We start from the raw sequence: 19,843 nt of genomic DNA on the forward strand, positions 1-19,843 counted from the left end.
CTGGTTTGTCATGATTTTTTTCTAGCCACTTCCCTTTCCTCTGGGACCCTGGCACCATATATAATAATTAATGCCTTCCAAGGCCCACTTTTGACAGTGCCAGAAATGAATTTAGTCATTTCTTAGCCCATTCTTTGCCCTGCCAAATTTTTCCTTCATAATTCACCAAAGTGTCTATGTTTTTGCCTAACAGTTGTATCTCAATGGAATTTAAGCCAAAAGTATTTGTATAACTCAAATTTGGCCACTCATATTTGCTCACCACCATTAATCACATTCAAAGAATCAAAAATGAGGTTAGGCTACAGAAATGTAACTTCTGTAAGAATTAAGACCTCTCTGGATAACTAAGATTGCAAATGCTAGGTTGAAAAAAAAAGTTAAACGCAAACTGCAAAACATATAGTAAATACCAATTCTATTGTACCTAAGCACAACGTATAACTTGGATGTATGCTGGTTAAAAAGCATGGACTGACCTGTTTTTTAGAGCTGACATATTCTATACAATTTCTGTCCACATCAGACTAAAATAGCCTGAAGTATGCTTGCCTGCAGCTACGGTACATGTACACAGCGTCAGTGGCACCAGTGAGATTAGTTACATTGGGAGGACCTTCCTCAAGCAACAGAGGTCACGAGGTGGTCCTCAAAGCCAGCATGCAGTACAGATTATTGAAAGGGGACTACTATGTAGGCTATGCTTAAAATAGAGAATCCCTTCATCTTCCGTGCATTCAATTTTGCAGTTACCAACTAATTTGGAATCCTGCTCCTTGTACAAAGGTAGTTTAGAACCTGCATACAGATCTGACCGTTTGGGGCCTAACGATTCTCTGCAGCCGAAGTATACGTTTCACAGATGCACTTTGCTACAGTTTTGGAAAGTTCGCGCTGAGACTTCATCAATACTGACTCCAGATGAAAAGATGAAGGAGCCATGACTGGACAAATAAATATATATATCACAACCGTCAAAATTACAAGAATGGGGAGGCTTTTCTGGAAAAGCAATGAACCTGTAACTCCTACAGACATTGTGGGAGTGGTGCACATTCAATGTGTATTTTGAAATAAGCTCATACTGACAGATGACAGTATCAGAAAGGAGGTAAGGTAGGAAAACAATGTGCTGGAAATACGCAAAATGTATTTAGTGCACAGAAACATACAGTATTCTCCTAATTAGTAACCCCATTTAAACAAAATTGTTTTGAAATACTTAGATCAAACTTCGTCTGTGACAGGATGATACATGAAATATTTAATTAGATAACCACTGGTTTATTCCATTTTTATTTCAAGGCCAAGAGGGATATTTGTGATTCTATAATCATAGACCAGATTCCTGAATTTTGGGGACTGTGTGTCCCACCCCTGCTTCTGTTTTGGCAGCACTAGCCCCGCTAGCACCTAACATTACATGAGTAGAGAAACCATTTATTACTTTAATCAAATATCAGCACTGTATTTTCTGAAACTGACTTCTAACATTACACACCCAAACAGCTTGTTGATAAAAAACAAACAAACAAACAAAAAAACACCGCACACATAAAAATCCTTACCCCTACCCTTGTTCCCAAAGTTTGTCAAGTACCTGAACTTTGCAAACATTTTAAAAGGGAAGATAAATACAAAACGAAAACACAGCCATACCATCACAGCAGATAAATGTTAGAAGATTTTACAGTTAATATACCTCTTGTTCTACAACAGGCTGTACTGGTTTTCCGTCTACATACTACGGAGTTGCAGGGAGAATAATTTCAAAGTTTTATGGAAAAAAGCAACAGACAAATGTTAGTATTAACGTACATACATCAATTATAGTGTGATTACTATAGTGATGCTACTTAATGCATTGACAACATATTACAAGGTCTGTTATCTCTTCATTTTAATAAAGTATTTAACCTTTAAATGTGTTTGTTCAAACCACTTCACTAAATTTGTGCCCAGTTTAGGTTCTGTTGTGATCAAAGGCATTTTGCTATTTTTAGGCTTCTGGGTGGTCCCATGGCTACCACATAACACTTAAAACAGTATGAAAAGGTCTGACATTAAAAGAGAACATATGCAGTACTGTATGGATCTGCCTGAAACCATAAAGAAGACCTGTGAAAAATATCAGCATGGATAGGTCAGAAACACCAGTATGTTTTATTTCATTTTTATTATTGCTTGACGTAATTAGAATTTCAGTTTTGTGCAAAGAACAACTCCAGCAGCACAGGTTCCACTGGACTCAGTGATAAGGAGCAAAGTCTTGCGCTGTGTTAGCAAAACAAGTTTTCTGGGGCTTAGTTTTGGTTAAGTTGTGACTAATCCTTGTTTAGCACTTGTAAATATAGGGAGGTCTGGTCTCATTTATTTCACTAAGAAATCTCATGCCTAAATTAGGGCATACAATTAAAATGGCTTGCTGAACTGGGGTCTCACTGACTGAAGTTCTGTCACGTTCTTCATTTTTTCTATATGGACTCTGATTTGGTAGATACAGCAGATTTGCAGCCTAAATGTGTAGGTAGAGCCTTATCGTATCATAGAGACAAACAGATTTTTTAAGATTAAGACAAGAAAATAATTTAAAAGTTATGAAAAGAAAACAGACCGTCAAAAATTACACACAGAATGAAATGTTAGCTGTCAAATGATCTGTCATGTGTGTTACCACAATCAAATAAGTGCAACATAAATTTCAAACATTTTATTTGGTCACGTAATCTAGTATTAAGCCTAGTTTTGGCATAGAAAGTGTCAGTAATAGTCCTATAAGTTACAAGTACACATGCAGAAAAAAACTTCAGCGTACATAATGACAAATAAAACCTCTGGACCATAGCATAATGAGACTTGGTAAATTTGAAAGTCTTTATTCTGGAATGGAACGAAGCCTTGGAATTAACAACAGTGCTCCTGCTGTTTAACTAAGGCAGCATCACTACCATCTTCAAGAATGCCATTTATATCAGAAGTCAAAGTTAGGGAGTGACAATCGTATTTACGTGCAAACACTCAAAGGAATCCTACCTGAAAATGCATGCCCAGTCCCAATACTTCTTTTTAATACTTTCAGGTATGTTGTCTTAATATTTTAGCAGATTGGAAATCAAAAATATTTTTAAAACACTTATCTATAAACAAAATTATACTGCAGTTCAACAAAATGGCTTCTCATTATTTGCTGTACTTCTCTTAAATATTTTTTTTTCTTGTAGTTGAAAAGCTGAATTTGAGGATGTGTCAAATCATTTGTTTATTCTAAGATTAGCACTGGGGCCAAAAGATGAACCTGAACTATTGTATCATTAGGGCTTTTTTTTCCACATACATTAGTGGTGGTTAGGTTTACAATATGTGAAACAAACAGTATTTATACTTGAACTTTATCTTTTATTCTAGATATTTAACACCAGAAATTTTGAGTACAAATAAACCAACCTTTTCCAGGGATTCGCTCTGCAAATCTTCTAAACTACTTGATTTTTTTTTCTGTGGAACCCTTAAAATAATAACAGGCAAAAAAGGCAACAGTAAATGCAACATAATATGCTTGTGCATGTCACAATGGTATCATATGACAGCTATCATATATCACATAGTATCTTCAAATAACATAATTCAGAACTAGGAGATTTTTTTTTTTTTTAGCTTAAAATTCATAGTCCTGGGTTAAAACATAGTACTGATGTAGATGAAGTCAGAAACAGGAACATGGCCATGCTGATCAACAAAGAAAGGCAATAAGGTCCAATATCCAGATTTAAACCTTATATATATGACTTTTTTAGATACTCATAACAAGCAAAAGTAGACTTCAGTAACTCTCTGCAAACACTGTGCAATATTAAGGGCTTTTTAAAAGATCTTAAAAATGGAAGGAGAAAGGCAGAATTATCAAAAAAATCTGGCTATATGTTGTATATTTTAGTTACTGTTACCATTTCTTACCTATTTAGGATTTCCAAAGTTTCTTCTTGTGGAGAGGTTAGATTAGCTGAAGATACTGGAATGGTTCCACTTCAAATCAGAATAAAATATATTAAGTACTATAATACATATATCTTCTGATATATAAAATTACTAATTCATTCTTGTAGTCTAAACCTCATACAACTACGCATTATAAATTTACATGGCAAACACTTCTTTCACAGCTTTGCAAGAACTTTTGGGTAGTTAAGAACAGGCAAGACTAGATACCAACACTTAAATAATGTAGACTTAGGACAATCCCAACAAAAAGTGAGAAACATAAGTCTTGCCTGATTTCTGTAGCTTTGTGTGGCACTGGAGATAACGTAGCTGGTGGCAATTCTCCTGAAGAGGCCTATGTAAAATAGAAGTTTCAAGCCTGTAACTCTAGTGTCTGAATCTGAATCTGTAGTGCCCATAGCAATAGGCACAAAAATTCAGCCAGGGCAAAACCCTTGTCTACATTATCTTTCCTACTACAGAGAAACCAAGAGAAACAATTCATATTTACAGCAGAATGTGCTTCTAAAACATCTTTACTACACACCTCTGATTTAAATAGATCTCCTTGAGGATTGTTCAAAAGATTCCATTTCCTTAAAGTTGCCTCAAGTTCCTCTTCATTGCCACCAGAGACAATTCTGTCTGAAGAGCCTGCAAGCATTAAAGATGAGAAGTAGAAAGGGAGAGAAACAAGTCAAAAAATAACATTTAGGACCATATGCAGCCAATCTAAATACTTCAGTCTCTATATTCCACTTCAGTCTTCATCTGACGCATCTATTTTGGCAGCCTTTCCCACTACCCAGCCCTCCTTAGGGCTCTGACTTATAAGTGAGCTGATTTATATTTGACAACAAATTTGGTCACCTGCTGTGCTCTGTTCTGAGTAGCTGAGCTGCTTATGAGACAGCTTCTGAACCACCCTAATTCACAATTTGGTGTTGTAAGGGAAGTTCAAGTTGGTACCATTTTCCTCCTCACAGTTTATCACTTTATAGGATGTATGTTAGACATTGAAGGTATCATAATGCAGTGCCCCATGCTCAGTTTGAGGATAAACATGTAAACATACTCCATGGTTTTCTGGATATCCCAGACTGAAATAAATACTGAAATATTCCAAATTCACTATTGAAGAAGATTTTTATTGTTGAATTGTCAAAGCTGAAATACTAAATCAGGGTCTGAATATTTAGTGCTCAGCAAACTTCCAGAGTATTTTGGATGAGAAATTTTCTGGAGATCTCTCATGCATGGGATTACATACAGGACTTGGAAGAGCAGATATGCCATGATGGAGAAATCTAGACTGATCTTTAAGTACTTTGATAATTCCCAGTTTAAGTGATGGAGGTGCAATAGCTCTAGGCAGTTATGTAAAAGCATCAAATCTTATGTTTAAGCCTTCTCACTGTTGCGAAGAGAGACCTTTTAAAAAGTCATTTGACATGAACTTGGTTATCATGCTGTTGAGCTAAAAAGACCGTCAAAAAACTTGATACTGACCACTGGCCCTTCAGGATATGAAGTGAAACTTAGTGCTGATAACATCACAAGCTATGGTTCCTGGTAGGCAGCCCCTCAGCACAAATTACAAAAACCAGAAGAGCTACCTGTAGTGGCTCATGATAGTTCCTCTACATTTTATTCAGATATCAGTAACTATCTCAAGCTGATGTACTACTTTAATCCAAAACATACATTTTTTTTTTTAGTGTACATGCTACCTATCACAAAAAGTCATTACTCTACTGTCAGTGTAACTTACTGCTTCCCTTTAGCAGGGATAAGTGACACTTACAATGTACTGTGTTTCAGTCAAGTAATTATTTAAAAACTGTTATATGAGACTGAAGATTTCAACCCATTGACTCTAATAAAACAACTTATAAGCAGGGATTACACTTCAAAGGGAACCTTTAAAACCTGCCTCTATAAATAATAAATAAACATATATATATATTTAAAGGAGAAATATTTATTGGTAGTCTAACCATTAAACTCCCACAAAAACACAGATAAGGTAACAAGCTCACTGGGGCTATGAAGAAAATGTAGGCATCACAGCATGCACCTTGTTTATGAAGGATCTGAGTATACACTCCAGTTCTCACACAGGTTTTGGGTTTTGTTTTAATATGCTGAGCATCACTAGTATTTTAGTTAATACTGTACGGAGTGTCTACACTAGCATACGCTAACTCCGTCATACTCTCAGCAGTACCAATTCAATAATCCAGACCATCATGGCTTGCTCCTTGCTTATGCACACAAGCTTCCCCAAAAAACATATCCCACAAGGGGACAGTGCACCCTAATCTGTACTACCAGCATGCGGTTTATATATATATAATATTCTATGCACCAAAGCAACTGTGGATTTCTAGTCACTCTCCAAACCAGAACTTGCCTAGTCAGCTGTGAGGATTTTTCTTCGAGGAGGGAATAGGGCAACAGAACTTACTATATTCATTGCATCTCTTTCAGCAATATGTCAGAGACAAAGAAGAAAAAAGGTCCTCCTAACAGTAAGAGGAGATCAGATTCCCTGCGATAAATGCAGTATAAAAAGCATGACAAAGGAAAACACTGCTTCCTTTAACTCTCGGTGGCTGGCTGGTGCTGATCATTACCGCCATTCCTGAATTGGACTGTGGTGTATGAAATCTGAATGTATGATCTAATTAATTATTTAAGGTTCACCATCCGCTAAGGTCTCCTGGTTTCACTTTACACTGTAAAAACTTGTCATAGAAATAAAATACCACACAAACTTAATACCTATCTGTACGCTTTAATTCATATGCAGGAGGTGATTAATTAAGCTGTCATTTTAATTTTGCATAACAGATTCTAGAAAGGGATTTAGTGCAATTTAATAAAACTGTTGGAAACTTCCTGCTGTTTGCTCAGTCCTTTTCACGCTTTGTGCTCAAATTCCTTTTCATCTGATCTCTACAGCCCGTGTGCAACTGAGGGGATGACAACCAGCAGCAGGGATGGAGCTTTGGCCATGAAGTACGTAAGACATGGGCCTGCACTAGGGAAGAGACTGACAAGAGTCCCATCAGTGAGGAGTGACAGCACTGCATGAAGTTTCTAATAACACCATGGCACCAGCTGTCCACCAAGCCATCGCTACATGGATGTAGGAGTTCTGCAACCAAAGCTCCTGCCCTATTGCAATATACAGTAGAGCATTTTAAGGAAAGCAGTGCTGGCTTTGGATTGCCCTGGCACATAATGAGGTAGAACAGCAGGACTTCAGACCTGACTGATGAGTTCACATAGCTGTACAGCTACAGCAGTAATCTCACCATTCATCCTTATCAATCAGAATCCTTAATGACACCATCTATAACAGAATATAGCACCAAAATTAGGCTCTACAGAAGAATTTACTGTTAATTGATGTAGAAAGCATTTTAAGCATTTTAGGGTAAGACTTAGGGAGCTGAACATGAGATTCAGTCAGAGAAGTCTCTCTGAATACTAATGTTGTAACTAAATAAGTAAATCCTCAGACAGACTTGATTTTTTTTTTTAACTGACTGTAGCATAAGGACCAAAAACAGAAAAACGAAATCTCCACCAGCTACAGTCAAAAACACACAAGCTTACAAGCCTGCTCAAGGAATATTGTGGTTCTTTCTACTCTTTCAGCACCACAGCATGATACAAATATATGTATAATGAACTATATAGTATTATACACGTAAATTCAACAGCCAACAAATAGTAGTTGTAGTGCATGCAGTTTTTAAATGATCTGATACTGGGAAATTATTCACATGACATTTTACCGTGAGCTGCAATCATTATCTCCTTGACCCTTCTGTACTGGCTTAGCAATAGTGTTAACTCCTCTATTCGGCGGTCCTGTGAAAAGCAGTAAATGAAATCATATTATAAATCCTAGATTTTTAACCTACGCTATTACGACACATTTATTTCTGTGATTTTGGCCTGGAAACAGAAAGATGGACTGGGATTTTCTGAATAACCCCAGCTTTCTTGGCCTTTCTTCAAAGGAGAAAGCTCCAGCCCTGTCCTCTGAGTATCCTCGTGGCCCTCCTCTGGACTCGCTCCAACAGCTCCACGTCCTTCTTGAGCTGCGAGCCACAGAGCTGAACGTAGGACTCCAGGTGGGGTCTCAGAAAAGCAGAATATTTTATTTTGCAAGATTATTGAAGGTAATGGCTCTATATTGAACATTTATGAACCTGTGGGTCAACCATCTGACCACTAGTTTCCAAGGAAATGACCCTCCTTTCCCTGTCAGTATACCCAGATATTAGGACATAACCAACAGTATTTTGTTCCCTTCAAATTCAAAAAAACTTATGCAGCCTTGGAACAATTTTGGAAAGAGATGTTGCCACATCTTTTATTTTCCAGATGCAAATTTTACCTTTTTGAGTGTTTAAGAACTAGAGATCATTATGAGTTTCATTAATTTTCCCTAGAATTAACATTGCTCTGTCCAGATCCCCCACTTACTGAAGGAAGTTTTTAGGAATGCATATTACTGTGTAAGTGATCATATGTAAATATGTCACCAAAAAAGAAAATCTTCTTGCCTGTTTATTATCATAAAACAAGAACTACAATTTCTTCAAGAATTAAACAGGAATAAAACTTCTAAAAATAAGGAACACTTTATGTAATAAGTCAGTGACATCTGAAGGCTTTGCACTTGAATTGTTCAATTGACAGACAAGCAGCAGAGGTGATGAGAGTCAAAAAACAGCAATAACAACAAACATATTTACAATTTAAATGTATCTAATTTCACTCTCCCTCTCCTTTATTACTCCCCACACACACCCTTTTGGCTTTTTAGCCCTTGTCTCTTTAAAACCTGATCTCTATTCTTAGAAGATTTTAGTCTGAATCAAAGGCATTTTTTATTTTATTTTTCTATCACAATCTAAACTAGGTATACCTATGTATACTTTAGATAAAGTTTGGAAGATAAAGAACTGCCTAAGATGAGCTAATCCTAGCGCTTTCTAATAGCAGAAAACTGGAGATTCTGCTCATTACAGCCTTGGCTTTCTGTTCTGTATTGGGTGTATGTGGCAAGGGTTTGGTAGTTGGGGGCTGCAGGGGTGGCCTCTGTGAGCAGAGCCCTGCAGCTGCCCCATGTCAGATCAGAGACAGCTCCTGCTGGCTCCAAAAGGGACCCGCTGCTGGCCAGAACCAAGCCATGAGTGACGTTGGTTGCACCTCTGTGAGAGCAGATTTGAGGAAGGGGAAAAACCAGAAACCTGCTGGGCAACAGCAGCTGGGAGAGAGGGGTGAGAACCAGCCCTGCAGCCCCCAGGTCAGTGCAGCAGGAGGCAGGAGGGGCTCCAGGCAGGCAGCAGCAGTTCCCCTGCGGCCTGTGGAGAGGCCCCTGGTGGAGCAGGCTGTCCCCCTGCAGCCCACGGGTCCCACACGGAGCAGATCTCCACGCTGCAGCCCGTGGAGGAGCCCCCGGTGGAGCAGGTGGATGTGGCCTGGAGGAGGCTGCGGCCCATGGAGAGCCCCCGCAGGAGCAGGCCCCGGGCCGGAGCTGCAGCCCGTGGAGAGGAGCCCACGCAGGAGCAGGGGGTCTGGGGGGAGCTGCCGCCCGTGGGGGACCCGTGCTGGAGCAGTTTGCTCCTGGGGGATGGATGGACCCCGTGGTACGGAGCCGTGTTGGGGCAGTTCCTGAAGAGCTGCTGCCTGTGGGCAGCCCCCTCAGGATCAGTTCGGGCAGGACGGCATCCCGTGGGAGGGACCCCACGGGGAGCAGGGGCAGAGAGTGATGGTAAAGGAGCGGCAGAGACATAGTATCATGGGCTGACCGCAGCCCCAATTCCCTGTTTCCTGCTCAAGGAGAGGTGGAAGACAATGTCTGTGTGGGGGAAGGTGTCCTGAGTTTAATTTTAGTTTCTCACTGCTCTAGCTTGTTAATAACAGGTAATAAAAAATGGATTACATGCTTCTCCCTATGCTGTGTCTTTTTTCCCTGTGACGATAATTGTTGAGTGATCTCCCTGTCCTTATCTCAACCCTTGAGCCCTTTCCATAGTATTTTCTTCCCCCTTCCTTTGAGGAGGGGGATTGATAGTGTGATTGTGGTGGAGTTCAGCTGTCCAGCAGGGTGAAACCAACACATGCTCCCCTCTGGAATTTAACGGGTACCTAACGAGTTCTGCTACAGGTTAGCAAGGTCAGACACAACTCCTATTTTATAAAAATCAACATTCTGTCACAGTCTCATGGGATTAATCCAAAAATCAGGACAATATCATGCTTGTGGAAAGTGGGTAATTCAGATCATTACAGAGATTCAAAACCAACATTTCATTTTTATTATGTAGAAAGAAGGATGTTTTCTCACCTTTTCTTCATTTGCAGCCAATAATGATTCCATTCCTATCTTCAACCGTTGAACTTCTTGATCTAAAAATGTTTTCAAAATGTTATGAGAAAAATACACTTGCTATATTTAGTGTAAATGGTATCTATTTTGTAATACACTCTCCATGTTCTTATAAATTACCAAAACCATGTCAGTGACATGGCATATTAAACTACATTTAATTTAAAGCTTTTCAACAGCTAACTATTAAAAGCATCACACAACACAAACAAGCTGGTTTTGTTTATAAAAGGCTACACAATGCTATTTCATATTCCAAAATTCAAGAAATAAAAATAAAAGAAACAGTGAAGCTTATTTTGCAGAAGATGAGAGTGTGTTTGCTGTTATACATTTATGGAAACAAATTTAAGCATGATTGAATATTAATTTTATTCCATCTGGGAAAAATATTCTCCAGCTTATGAGAATTAGTTCAAGGATATTCTCGAGTCTTGAAAATGAAAAATAACAATAACTAATTTGATATTCTATAACGAGGAAAATTTGTAAAATACTTTTTTCTTAAAACAGCTCAGTATGAATAACTGAGTTAAAATCTGCATCAAGAGCTAATACACAATTGCCTCACACAAGATGGTGTTACAATATAGATTCAGAGGTTATTAAAAAATGTTACAGTCAAAAACACGTAAAACACACTTTCTGAAACATATGAGGTTGTTAATTACGTCATCCTAACTTTACTGAACTGAATCTTTCATTTTTTTCTCTACATTATATTCTTAACAAGTCCTCTAGTACCAACTCGCACTAAATCAAACCTAGATGATGGAGATAGAATCTGAAATAGTTTATCTGCTGAAGCTGCCACTTAAGGAATTCATGCATTGACATTAGACCAGACCCATTTATTTCACAAAGGACTATGAAAAACAGATGTGCAGGCATGAAGTGAGAGAGAAGAAAGAGAATCAGTACTGTAAAGGAGCATTTAAAATGTTTTATAACTAAATGTTGAATATATAATACAATTTCTCTACTATTTTCAAGAACTGTTATTATTGTTTTCTGGGAGTGATTCTGAAAAATGTACACCTTGTAATGATTACATTTTAAGACATGTAAATGAACTTTGTAAACGTTCCTCTTGCAAAAGAGAACACTTAGTAATTCAAGACATGCACGGACACAGCCAAATCAAAAACTAAAGCCAGCAGACAGTGGGCAAGCAATTGGAAAAAAATTAAAAAGCCATTAGAAATCACAGTCCTAATGATTTCTGTTCAAAAATATTAGACTTCAAAGAGAACTGGTGTCGAGGTATTTTTAAGCACACAAAGCAAACTTTACTTAGAATATTTATAACAACAACACATATAGAAACAGATTTTTTTTCAGACCCAAATCCTTCCCACCAAGGAAGGAGGCTTTCAATTAAAGGCGTCTTTCCAGATATTGTATGGGTTTTACATATGTACAAATAAAAAGAGGTAAAGGTTAAGTTTTGGCTCTGTTAACCTTGACAATGTCCATTTGAAGTCCAGCTATCTGTTTTGTGAACCTCTGATTTATTTTCTGAAGTGAAATCTTACCAAAGAGGGCAAGTAACCGTCTGCTTGCTGCAAGCAATGAAAGCAATGTCTTATGTATATTACAATTAGACAGCCAAATCTAAACAAACATTGAATTACTGCTGCAGAATGCATTTGAGTTATAATTTGTGTGAAAGGAACAGTGAAATAAAGCCAAAAGTGAATTGCAAGGCTTACGTTTTTCTTTTAGCCTTCTCCTATAAACTTCCTCTACGGTGGTAAATGGTGAGAGTCAAATAAAGTATACAGAAAAAGCACAGATTAGATAAAGTTTGCATTTTAATTAGAATATGCATTCTAGCATACTAGAAAGTACATTGACATTACTTTTCTACTTTATTTAAGAAGACCACCTAAAAATTTGATGAATAAGTAATATTTTTCAGAAGCATTATTACTGCTGCATACTGTTTCCATTCAAATATAGTCTAAGTGGTTTCCTTAAAGTTAGCTTAAAGAATCTCTGTACAAGGTTTGATTCTTCTCCCACTGGAATCAAAGAGAGTTTTACCCATCTTCAGCGTGAACGGGACCAGAAACATCACTAGAAGCTGAAAGTTGCTGAGCGCTCTACTTATTGGTAATCAGCTATCTGTACCTTAAATACCATAAATTATTTGAGAATCTCATAGAAAATACAAAATCCTATTAGTAGGATAGTTTGTCTACAAAACGCTGCTGTTAGAGAAACTAATTTTCTAGTTAGACATGCAGCACTTTACATGCACAAGCTCTGCAAATGAGTTAAATTAGCACTAAGCACATGTTAAGGCTTTACTGGAAAGGACTGTCACTTCTTCAGAATAAACAACAGTCAAAAATACAGACTGTCCTCTTCAAGAAAAGAGGCACCTACATTAATTCTGGTAAGGAGACTCTTGGTAAGCCCTAATAAAGAGGTAGCACAAGTTACCTAAGTCACCTCTTAGCAAAGGCTCTATTTGTAAGCATTAGCTAACATACACAAAAAAAGTTAGTGCAGCTGTCTGATAAACTGTGGTAAACTATACACAAATGTTCCTGTACTAAGAGTCAATATTGTAGAAGAAGGTCACTAGTATCATAATGCTCTCGGCCCAGCAATTGGCAGAGGCTCTAGGGAGTCAGTAGTTCAGAGAACTGTGGCATGACTGCTTGGGACCAAAGTGTAAATGAACTGATTTAGCTGCTATTGATGTGTATCAAGCATACAGATTTAAAACAAATCTGCATTACAATCCTGAACAAATGAAAGCTGTGAATTAACAAATATATTTGAGAATGCTATATCACTGAAACATTATATTTAGCTACTATTGTCACTTTTTTTCCTCTTAAAAAACATCAACTATAAAGTTTTTCAATGAAATTTTGAAGGTAGACGCAAAAAATATATTCCTACTGAACAAAAATGACTGTTTCAAATTATAAATATAATCCCAGTAGAAAAAACAATCAGTACAATTCCCCTCCTCTTACCTCTTTCTGCAACTTCGCTATGTGATGAGGTCCTAGATAGTTGACTTTGTAAGCGTTCAATTTCTGCATCTTTGAGAGCTAATTGCTCCTGAAGCTGGGCTATCTCCGCCTGAAATAGAGTAAAACAAATTCAGAATAACATTGTCATAGATTCTCTGTGATTCTTCCCCATGAACTAGAAGATTTCTAAGCTTTACTTTCTAAGCACTTTACTTTCAATGATGTCCTGTTCCCAGTTTGGGACACTTCATAAACACTATAACAATCTTATGCATTTCATGGTGTTCCTATCCTATTCCTTTTACAGCAGCTCACTTTTTACAAGGATTAGCTCTCAGAGAAGAGAGTTGTGCGAAAGATAAGATTTTCAAAGATTTGTATAGGTAAAGAAACTTTTGAAAGCTCTCAACACTACAATGCTGACCATTCAATAATGACTACAATATGGCAACTCCTGAGTTTTGCATGAAGACCACTATAAGATAGCAAAGCATTTTAAAAATATATTATCCTAGTTACTACTTATTAATATAACTTATAATCTATGAATGGTGAGCCCTCTTCACAGCACCGTGCTAGAACTTTTGTTCCTCATGTACATAAGATGCTACAGCAAATATTGTAGAAGGAAGCATGGCTTGAAAGAAGTGATTGTCCAGCTTGAAACAGTGACTCATCTCTTTTTCCTATTTATGAGAAAAGCTGTCAACAACATGCTTTACTAAGTCAGTAGCTTCATTAAGATTTTCTTCAGCAGCCTTAAAGCGTTTATATCTAATCATTCTCCACTTCAAGCATACCAAACTCCCTCGCAATTTAAAAAATAATAATAAAAAAATCAGTAATGTGTGAACGGTTTCTCAACATATTAAAATAAAGGGGGAAAAATGCAAAGCACCAAACATTAGATGAACAAGATAAAAGATTGACAGGTTTATTCTAATGTACAAACTTATCTTTTTAACCAGGAAGCAAACGGATGGCAGCAAGAGATTACCACTCTGCCTGCAATTCCTCAAGGAGTAGAGGAATCTGCCTTGCTGCATCTCTGAAGGGCTCCTACACTTCCCAGTGACTAATGTGCTTTTTATATCCAGTCATGGAAATATTCCAATTTCTCATCTAAGACGCTGGAGCAACAGGAAGACAAAGCTTCAGACCTCTTAATACTAGATTTGGATTTGCCTCTGCTGGTCTATTTGATCACATAGTACTCTTAAACGCCCTCCTTTCCTTTTAATTTCTCATTCCTGTTCTCTCTGCAATTACTTTTTTTCTTCCTCTCTCTTTCCCTCTATTTTTCTTCCCTTCTCTTTCTGTATCCTTTCTCACCCATTTTACCATTCTTTTTTATTTTCATTTTGCTTCTACCCTTTCCATAATCTTTATCTATCTTGGAAGCTGGCCACACACTGCTTAACAAAATATTTTCCCAAAGGCTGTTCATTGCTGCCACGTCAGAAAAAAAAATTTCATGGAAATAAGAGCTTTAAACTTAATAGAAAAAACAATGATACCAAAATTTCAATATTCATCTAAGAATTCTCGAAAGAAATGTTAATACAGAGAACAACTATCTGTCATATCTGGATCGAGGTATCAAGTATTACAAAGAAAACTCAGTTTAATAATTTGAAATGTTTTTCTAAGATCCAACCACAACTCAAAAAAAGTCAATCATTTATATAAAGTGATTATAACACCACACATATGAAAGCAAAGATGTGATTACAGAACAAAAAAGTGTACCTCAATAGGGAAAATAGTAAGTACCTTTTAATTTAGTGGAAAAGGGCTAAAAATTCAAATTAGAAATAAAGTGCAAGTGTTTAATGATGACAATGTTCAACCAGAAAAATAAATTACAAGCAAAAACGACCAAATGTGTCATATGTTGAGTTACTACAGATGAAAATCCAACAGCTTTCCAGGAGTTAAGGTCAACACAGGGGTAAGACAGCTACGCTCTTTGATACTGACGTGAAGTCAGAGTAGATGATCTAATGGTGTATTTTGGGCTTAACCTCTGTTAAAATAAATTCCATAGTAAGTGAACACCCATCCTACTTTGCATGTCTCTTCAGTCTAGAAAGCAAGTTCCACAGAGGCTTGTTACCATTACACAAATAAAAGACAGAAAATCTTCAAGGGAGGCTTCTTCCCAGAACAAGTCTTTTGTTAGACAAAATGCCTTTTTTTTTTTTTTTTTAAGAAGAAAAACGAAAACTAGGGACAGCAGGGTGGGAGCAGAAAGCATAAAAAGAATCTACAAAAACTGTAGTCCAAAATACTTATTACAAAGTTGGTTCAAGAAAAAACAGGCTATACTAGGCACTGACACAAGGCAATTGTAACAGAAGTAAGTACTGATGAGAAGTATGTTTGCCAGTTTCTAGCTGCAATAAATCTGTCATTAGCAAGTGCTAAGTACTCTGCTTACTTTAGTTGCTTTTAATTTCCACTCATATTGATTTCTTTCATTTTCCAGTTCTTCCACTTTAATTTTGAGGTGTCTAAGTTCCTGTAGCAAACCCTGCAAGGAAGAACAGCTCAAAGTAAGATTACTCAGGGAGATATTAATTTTCCATGATTATGCATTCAAGATCATGCAAGAACTATGCAGTAATGAACACTGAACCATCACACACAGAAGTTGTGGCCTAGTTTAAGCAGACAAAAACTATTTTTAATTGAGAGATTATTATAAGGAACGATTTCTCAAATGCTCTACCTGAAATTATGAGCAAATTTCTTAGTCATAGTAAGGAAGACAGCTGACCTTAGGAATCCCTGTGAATCTCAGTGAAAATGAACCAAAAAATCTACATCTACAGTCTCATACAGCATTAACGATTGTTTTTTATTTGTTTTCAGTACCACCAGAAAGCAGGCAGAAAAATGTGAAGTACTAACAGATTACTGACTTTCATTAAAGCAACAGTTGTCCCTCCAAACAAGTGTTTAAGCTACTTACCAAGAAAAATAACTCAGACTAAGTGATATTCAGTTATAGGCCTTTAATACCACACACATAGAGTCAAATATGACTATCAATATGTTACTTTCAGCATTGATTTTTGCAACTTTGCAAACATGGTCGATACAGCATAGAGTTGCAGCCATCTCTGTCTGTTCCTCTGACAAAGTTGTCCCTTAAATGTCCTTTCTCCCTTTCCTTCATAGAGCCAAACCTTAATGCTTATTCTTGAGGACAACACCAATAAATTCTTGATAGAACTCTGATGAGACCAAGTGTCTTAAAATGAACTGAGGAACAGAAAAAATTAGAAGCATAACCCAGTTTTGGAGTCCTGTATAGTACATACATTAAACAACCATACTAGTATCTCAGATAAAATGAATACTTATTAGGAAAGATTCTCAGATCTGACTCAGATTATTACTCCAATACGCAGCTGACACAGTGTAACCTAGTAGTTCACTAATCAGTTTGGTACAGAGGCAAGCTCAGAATCAACAGCACTATTTTCAAAGTAGGCATCATACACAAATGAGTTATTTTTGTAAAATTAATTTGGAGAGAAAATACTGAAAAGCTCTCTCTCAATATAAACAGATTATCTATAAGATGAGTTCTGGGGATCCAGAAAAGTGATGTAGCAACTAAATTAAACTGATATAATAGCACATATTAAGATGGACTTTTTCAAGCATACCAGTAACATTCAACCTTCAGTCAATTTAAACATTGTATGCAAAATAGTTTTTGTTTTGACATGTGGCATGGTTTTGATCACATACAACTGGGATTTATAACGTAAATTCAAAAATGCTTTTTTCAGAACCGCTGATGTCAGAATAAACAAAAACGGGTTACATTTGCAATTTTAAAGGTAAATGGAGATTGTTTTTATAGGCCATATTTCAGATAGTCTTACCTGAATCCACATTTTATACCTGTGTTAAGCTTTTAAGATATTCAGGAATTAATTATCATCTGTGTTCAAAGGACTGGTTAGGGTGTCATTGTTGTGAGGAAAATCAGCAAACTACCAAACCATGCTACCATGCTGCATATCAAACAAATTTCAACTAAGAAAACAGAAAAAAAAAAAAAAAAAAGGAAACAAGGAAAAAAAAACCCACACCAGCAGTATAGACCTACGAGTAAAAAGCAAATCATGTAAAACCTGAGAGAGGTGATTGTTGATATCTATGTACTACAGCACAGATATCCATAAGAACCAGTGACCAAATTTGTCCCAGTGACTAGGGGAGGAAAGTGGGGGAATTAACTGTGTTGTCTTTTTTGTTTCTTTGGTTGTTTTATTTTTTTCCCTGTTTGTTTGTTGTAATTTTTGCAACCACCTCTCTCTTATTCATGAAAGTCACAACGATTAATGCCAACAATTCACAACACAGCCCTGGTTAGTGGAATTTAGTTTCTGCAAGAGAAGAGTCAATACACAGGCTTCTGCTAAGGTGTACTTCTCGTACATCACACTGAGAGCAATTCTTCTGGCTGAGAGTCTCTATCACTGATCTTGGACTAGAGTGAGGGCCATTAGGTGTCACATCTGGTTTCCTATCTTGAGACTTTCTTTCTTGGATTCTACTATTAATTTCCAGCTGCAGTCTACACATCTGCTCCTGGAGCTCACTTATCAGGTTCACTACTGACTGAAAACATGGAAAAAAAAAAGACAAGTGAGAAAGAAAATGGAGACAATATGCAAAGAAAATATTTCTACAGTTGTAGCACAGAGAAATACAGGGAGCATATTAGAGGCAAGCTATAAAAAGACAATGTGTTTTCCTTCTGTTAAAGTATATGTAAATAGCCATAAATCTGGAACATTGTGCAGAGCACTGTAGCTCTGTAGAACAGAATCTATGTTCCAGACTAATTCATGATTCCAATCCTGATGCAAAGATCAGAATTTGGGCCCACATTTTCAGTAAATTATCCAGTCAGATGAAGTCAGATTTTAGGAAAAAAATGGAACATATTTTGATATGCTGGCTGAGAGGCAGCCTTTTGCTGAAATTGATTTTGTTACACAGACAAATCATCCACTAGGAAAAAAAAATCTAGAGAGCAGCTCAGTTGAGGCCAAAATCTACTCTTTCCCAATTTATAAACAGAATTTACTAGTAAAATAATTCTATTTCCAAGTCTAGCAAGGGTCAGAAAAATACTCCATTACCTAGCTTGAAAGCTAGGTATTATCTGGACACTGAGAAACAGTTAAGCAACACAGAGAAATCAAAGAATACCACAGAAGTAATGGCCTTAAAGTGTACTGATTTGCTGGCTAGCTTCCCTGAAGCAATCAGTGATACACAAACACACACAGACAGACAATCGCACACACAAACACACACACACAATCCAGTTAAAGAAAGCAAACCTCATACAAGTATTAAAATCTATATAAAATTGCACTTAAATTGCCCAATTCAGCAGCAGATAATGCTGGATATTTTATCAGATATTACAAGTTTGGAGGGCTTTTCTCTCAATTTTCATGCACATTAACAACATATGTTTTGTGACTTCTCAGTTTTACCAAGAGAAATACATTTGATGAGATTAATCCATCTCCCAAGGGAGTGAAAAAGTTTTTAATGGACAGAAGACCAGATGACAAAAGCATACATACGTATTTTTATTCTTCATTACAATGAATAAGAGTCCTCCTGTAATCCCAGCTCTCTGCTGATTCAATAAATCTGCTTGCTCAGTGCTAGGGAATGGCTATGGCAAGGACAGGACACTGTTCCAACCAAGAAAGTATTTCAGACAACCAATCTCAAACTGCACCTGCACCCACAGGCAAGCCCAAATATTCACAAAGATTCTCTTTCAAAAGCTTACACCAGTTAACTAAAAAGAGATTCACATCAGTTAAGTATTTTTCAAGTGCACTGCGCTTAAGATAAAATTCAGAACAGCAGCTGCATATATTTCCTTTTATACGAATCACTCTGAATCAGGCTCACAATGTCTGATGCTCATCCTTTCACATCCAACAAACCTTTCAGACATATAAACGAGAATTAGCTCCTTAAACAATCAAAAAATTTAGAAAGCGTACTCTGCCTCTGTATTCCAGCACTCTAATATACAGTCTTTTTTAGGCTGAAATACTTTGCCAGAGCTGTACAGCTAAGAAAAAGATAGCTTCCTTCAGTATCAGCTCACCTAAGTGAAACCGTCTCTTTCATAGATTCAGTGCCTACATTTGCCACTCTGCAGCAACACAGAGGGACTCTGGTGAGGGGAACGTCTCTGTTGCTAACTCTTCCTCTTATAAGAGAATTGCAAAGCAGAACACTCATCATACTTGCTTGTATAATTTAGATGCTATCCACAACCCCTCCACCTTCCATGCTTTGATTTTGTTTCTTTTTTACCATCATCTCCACAATCAGACACCTCCCTGAGCAGTACCAACTGGCAAGTGAAATCCTCAGGACACATGCCCATCTGCCT

At 37.1% G+C, this 19,843-nt stretch overlaps 1 protein-coding gene across 27 annotated transcripts in view; it reads right to left on the bottom strand.

The window, feature by feature from the left end:
* PPFIBP2 (PPFIA binding protein 2) overlaps window positions 1-19,843 on the bottom strand; it is a 112,276-nt gene that overhangs the window by 13,439 nt on the left and 78,994 nt on the right. For 21 of the 27 annotated variants that reach the window (XM_083837867.1, XM_083837875.1, XM_083837856.1 and 18 more), the window contains 10 exons: window positions 15,827-15,919; window positions 13,387-13,495; window positions 12,106-12,138; window positions 10,352-10,413; window positions 7,785-7,860; window positions 4,526-4,632; window positions 4,269-4,333; window positions 3,955-4,023; window positions 3,445-3,505; window positions 1,703-1,744 (listed from right to left, as the gene is read on the bottom strand). In XM_083837867.1, the coding sequence (XP_083693993.1) occupies window positions 1,703-1,744; window positions 3,445-3,505; window positions 3,955-4,023; window positions 4,269-4,333; window positions 4,526-4,632; window positions 7,785-7,860; window positions 10,352-10,413; window positions 12,106-12,138; window positions 13,387-13,495; window positions 15,827-15,919 (717 nt within the window). The remainder of the gene's footprint in view (window positions 1-1,702; window positions 1,745-3,444; window positions 3,506-3,954; window positions 4,024-4,268; window positions 4,334-4,525; window positions 4,633-7,784; window positions 7,861-10,351; window positions 10,414-12,105; window positions 12,139-13,386; window positions 13,496-15,826; window positions 15,920-19,843) is intronic. The other 6 variants (XM_083837869.1, XM_083837862.1, XM_083837881.1 and 3 more) reach the window with 3 other exon arrangements.

This window comes from Anser anser (genome assembly GCF_964211835.1).
Source record: "Anser anser genome assembly, chromosome: 5".
NCBI lineage: Eukaryota > Metazoa > Chordata > Aves > Anseriformes > Anatidae > Anser > Anser anser.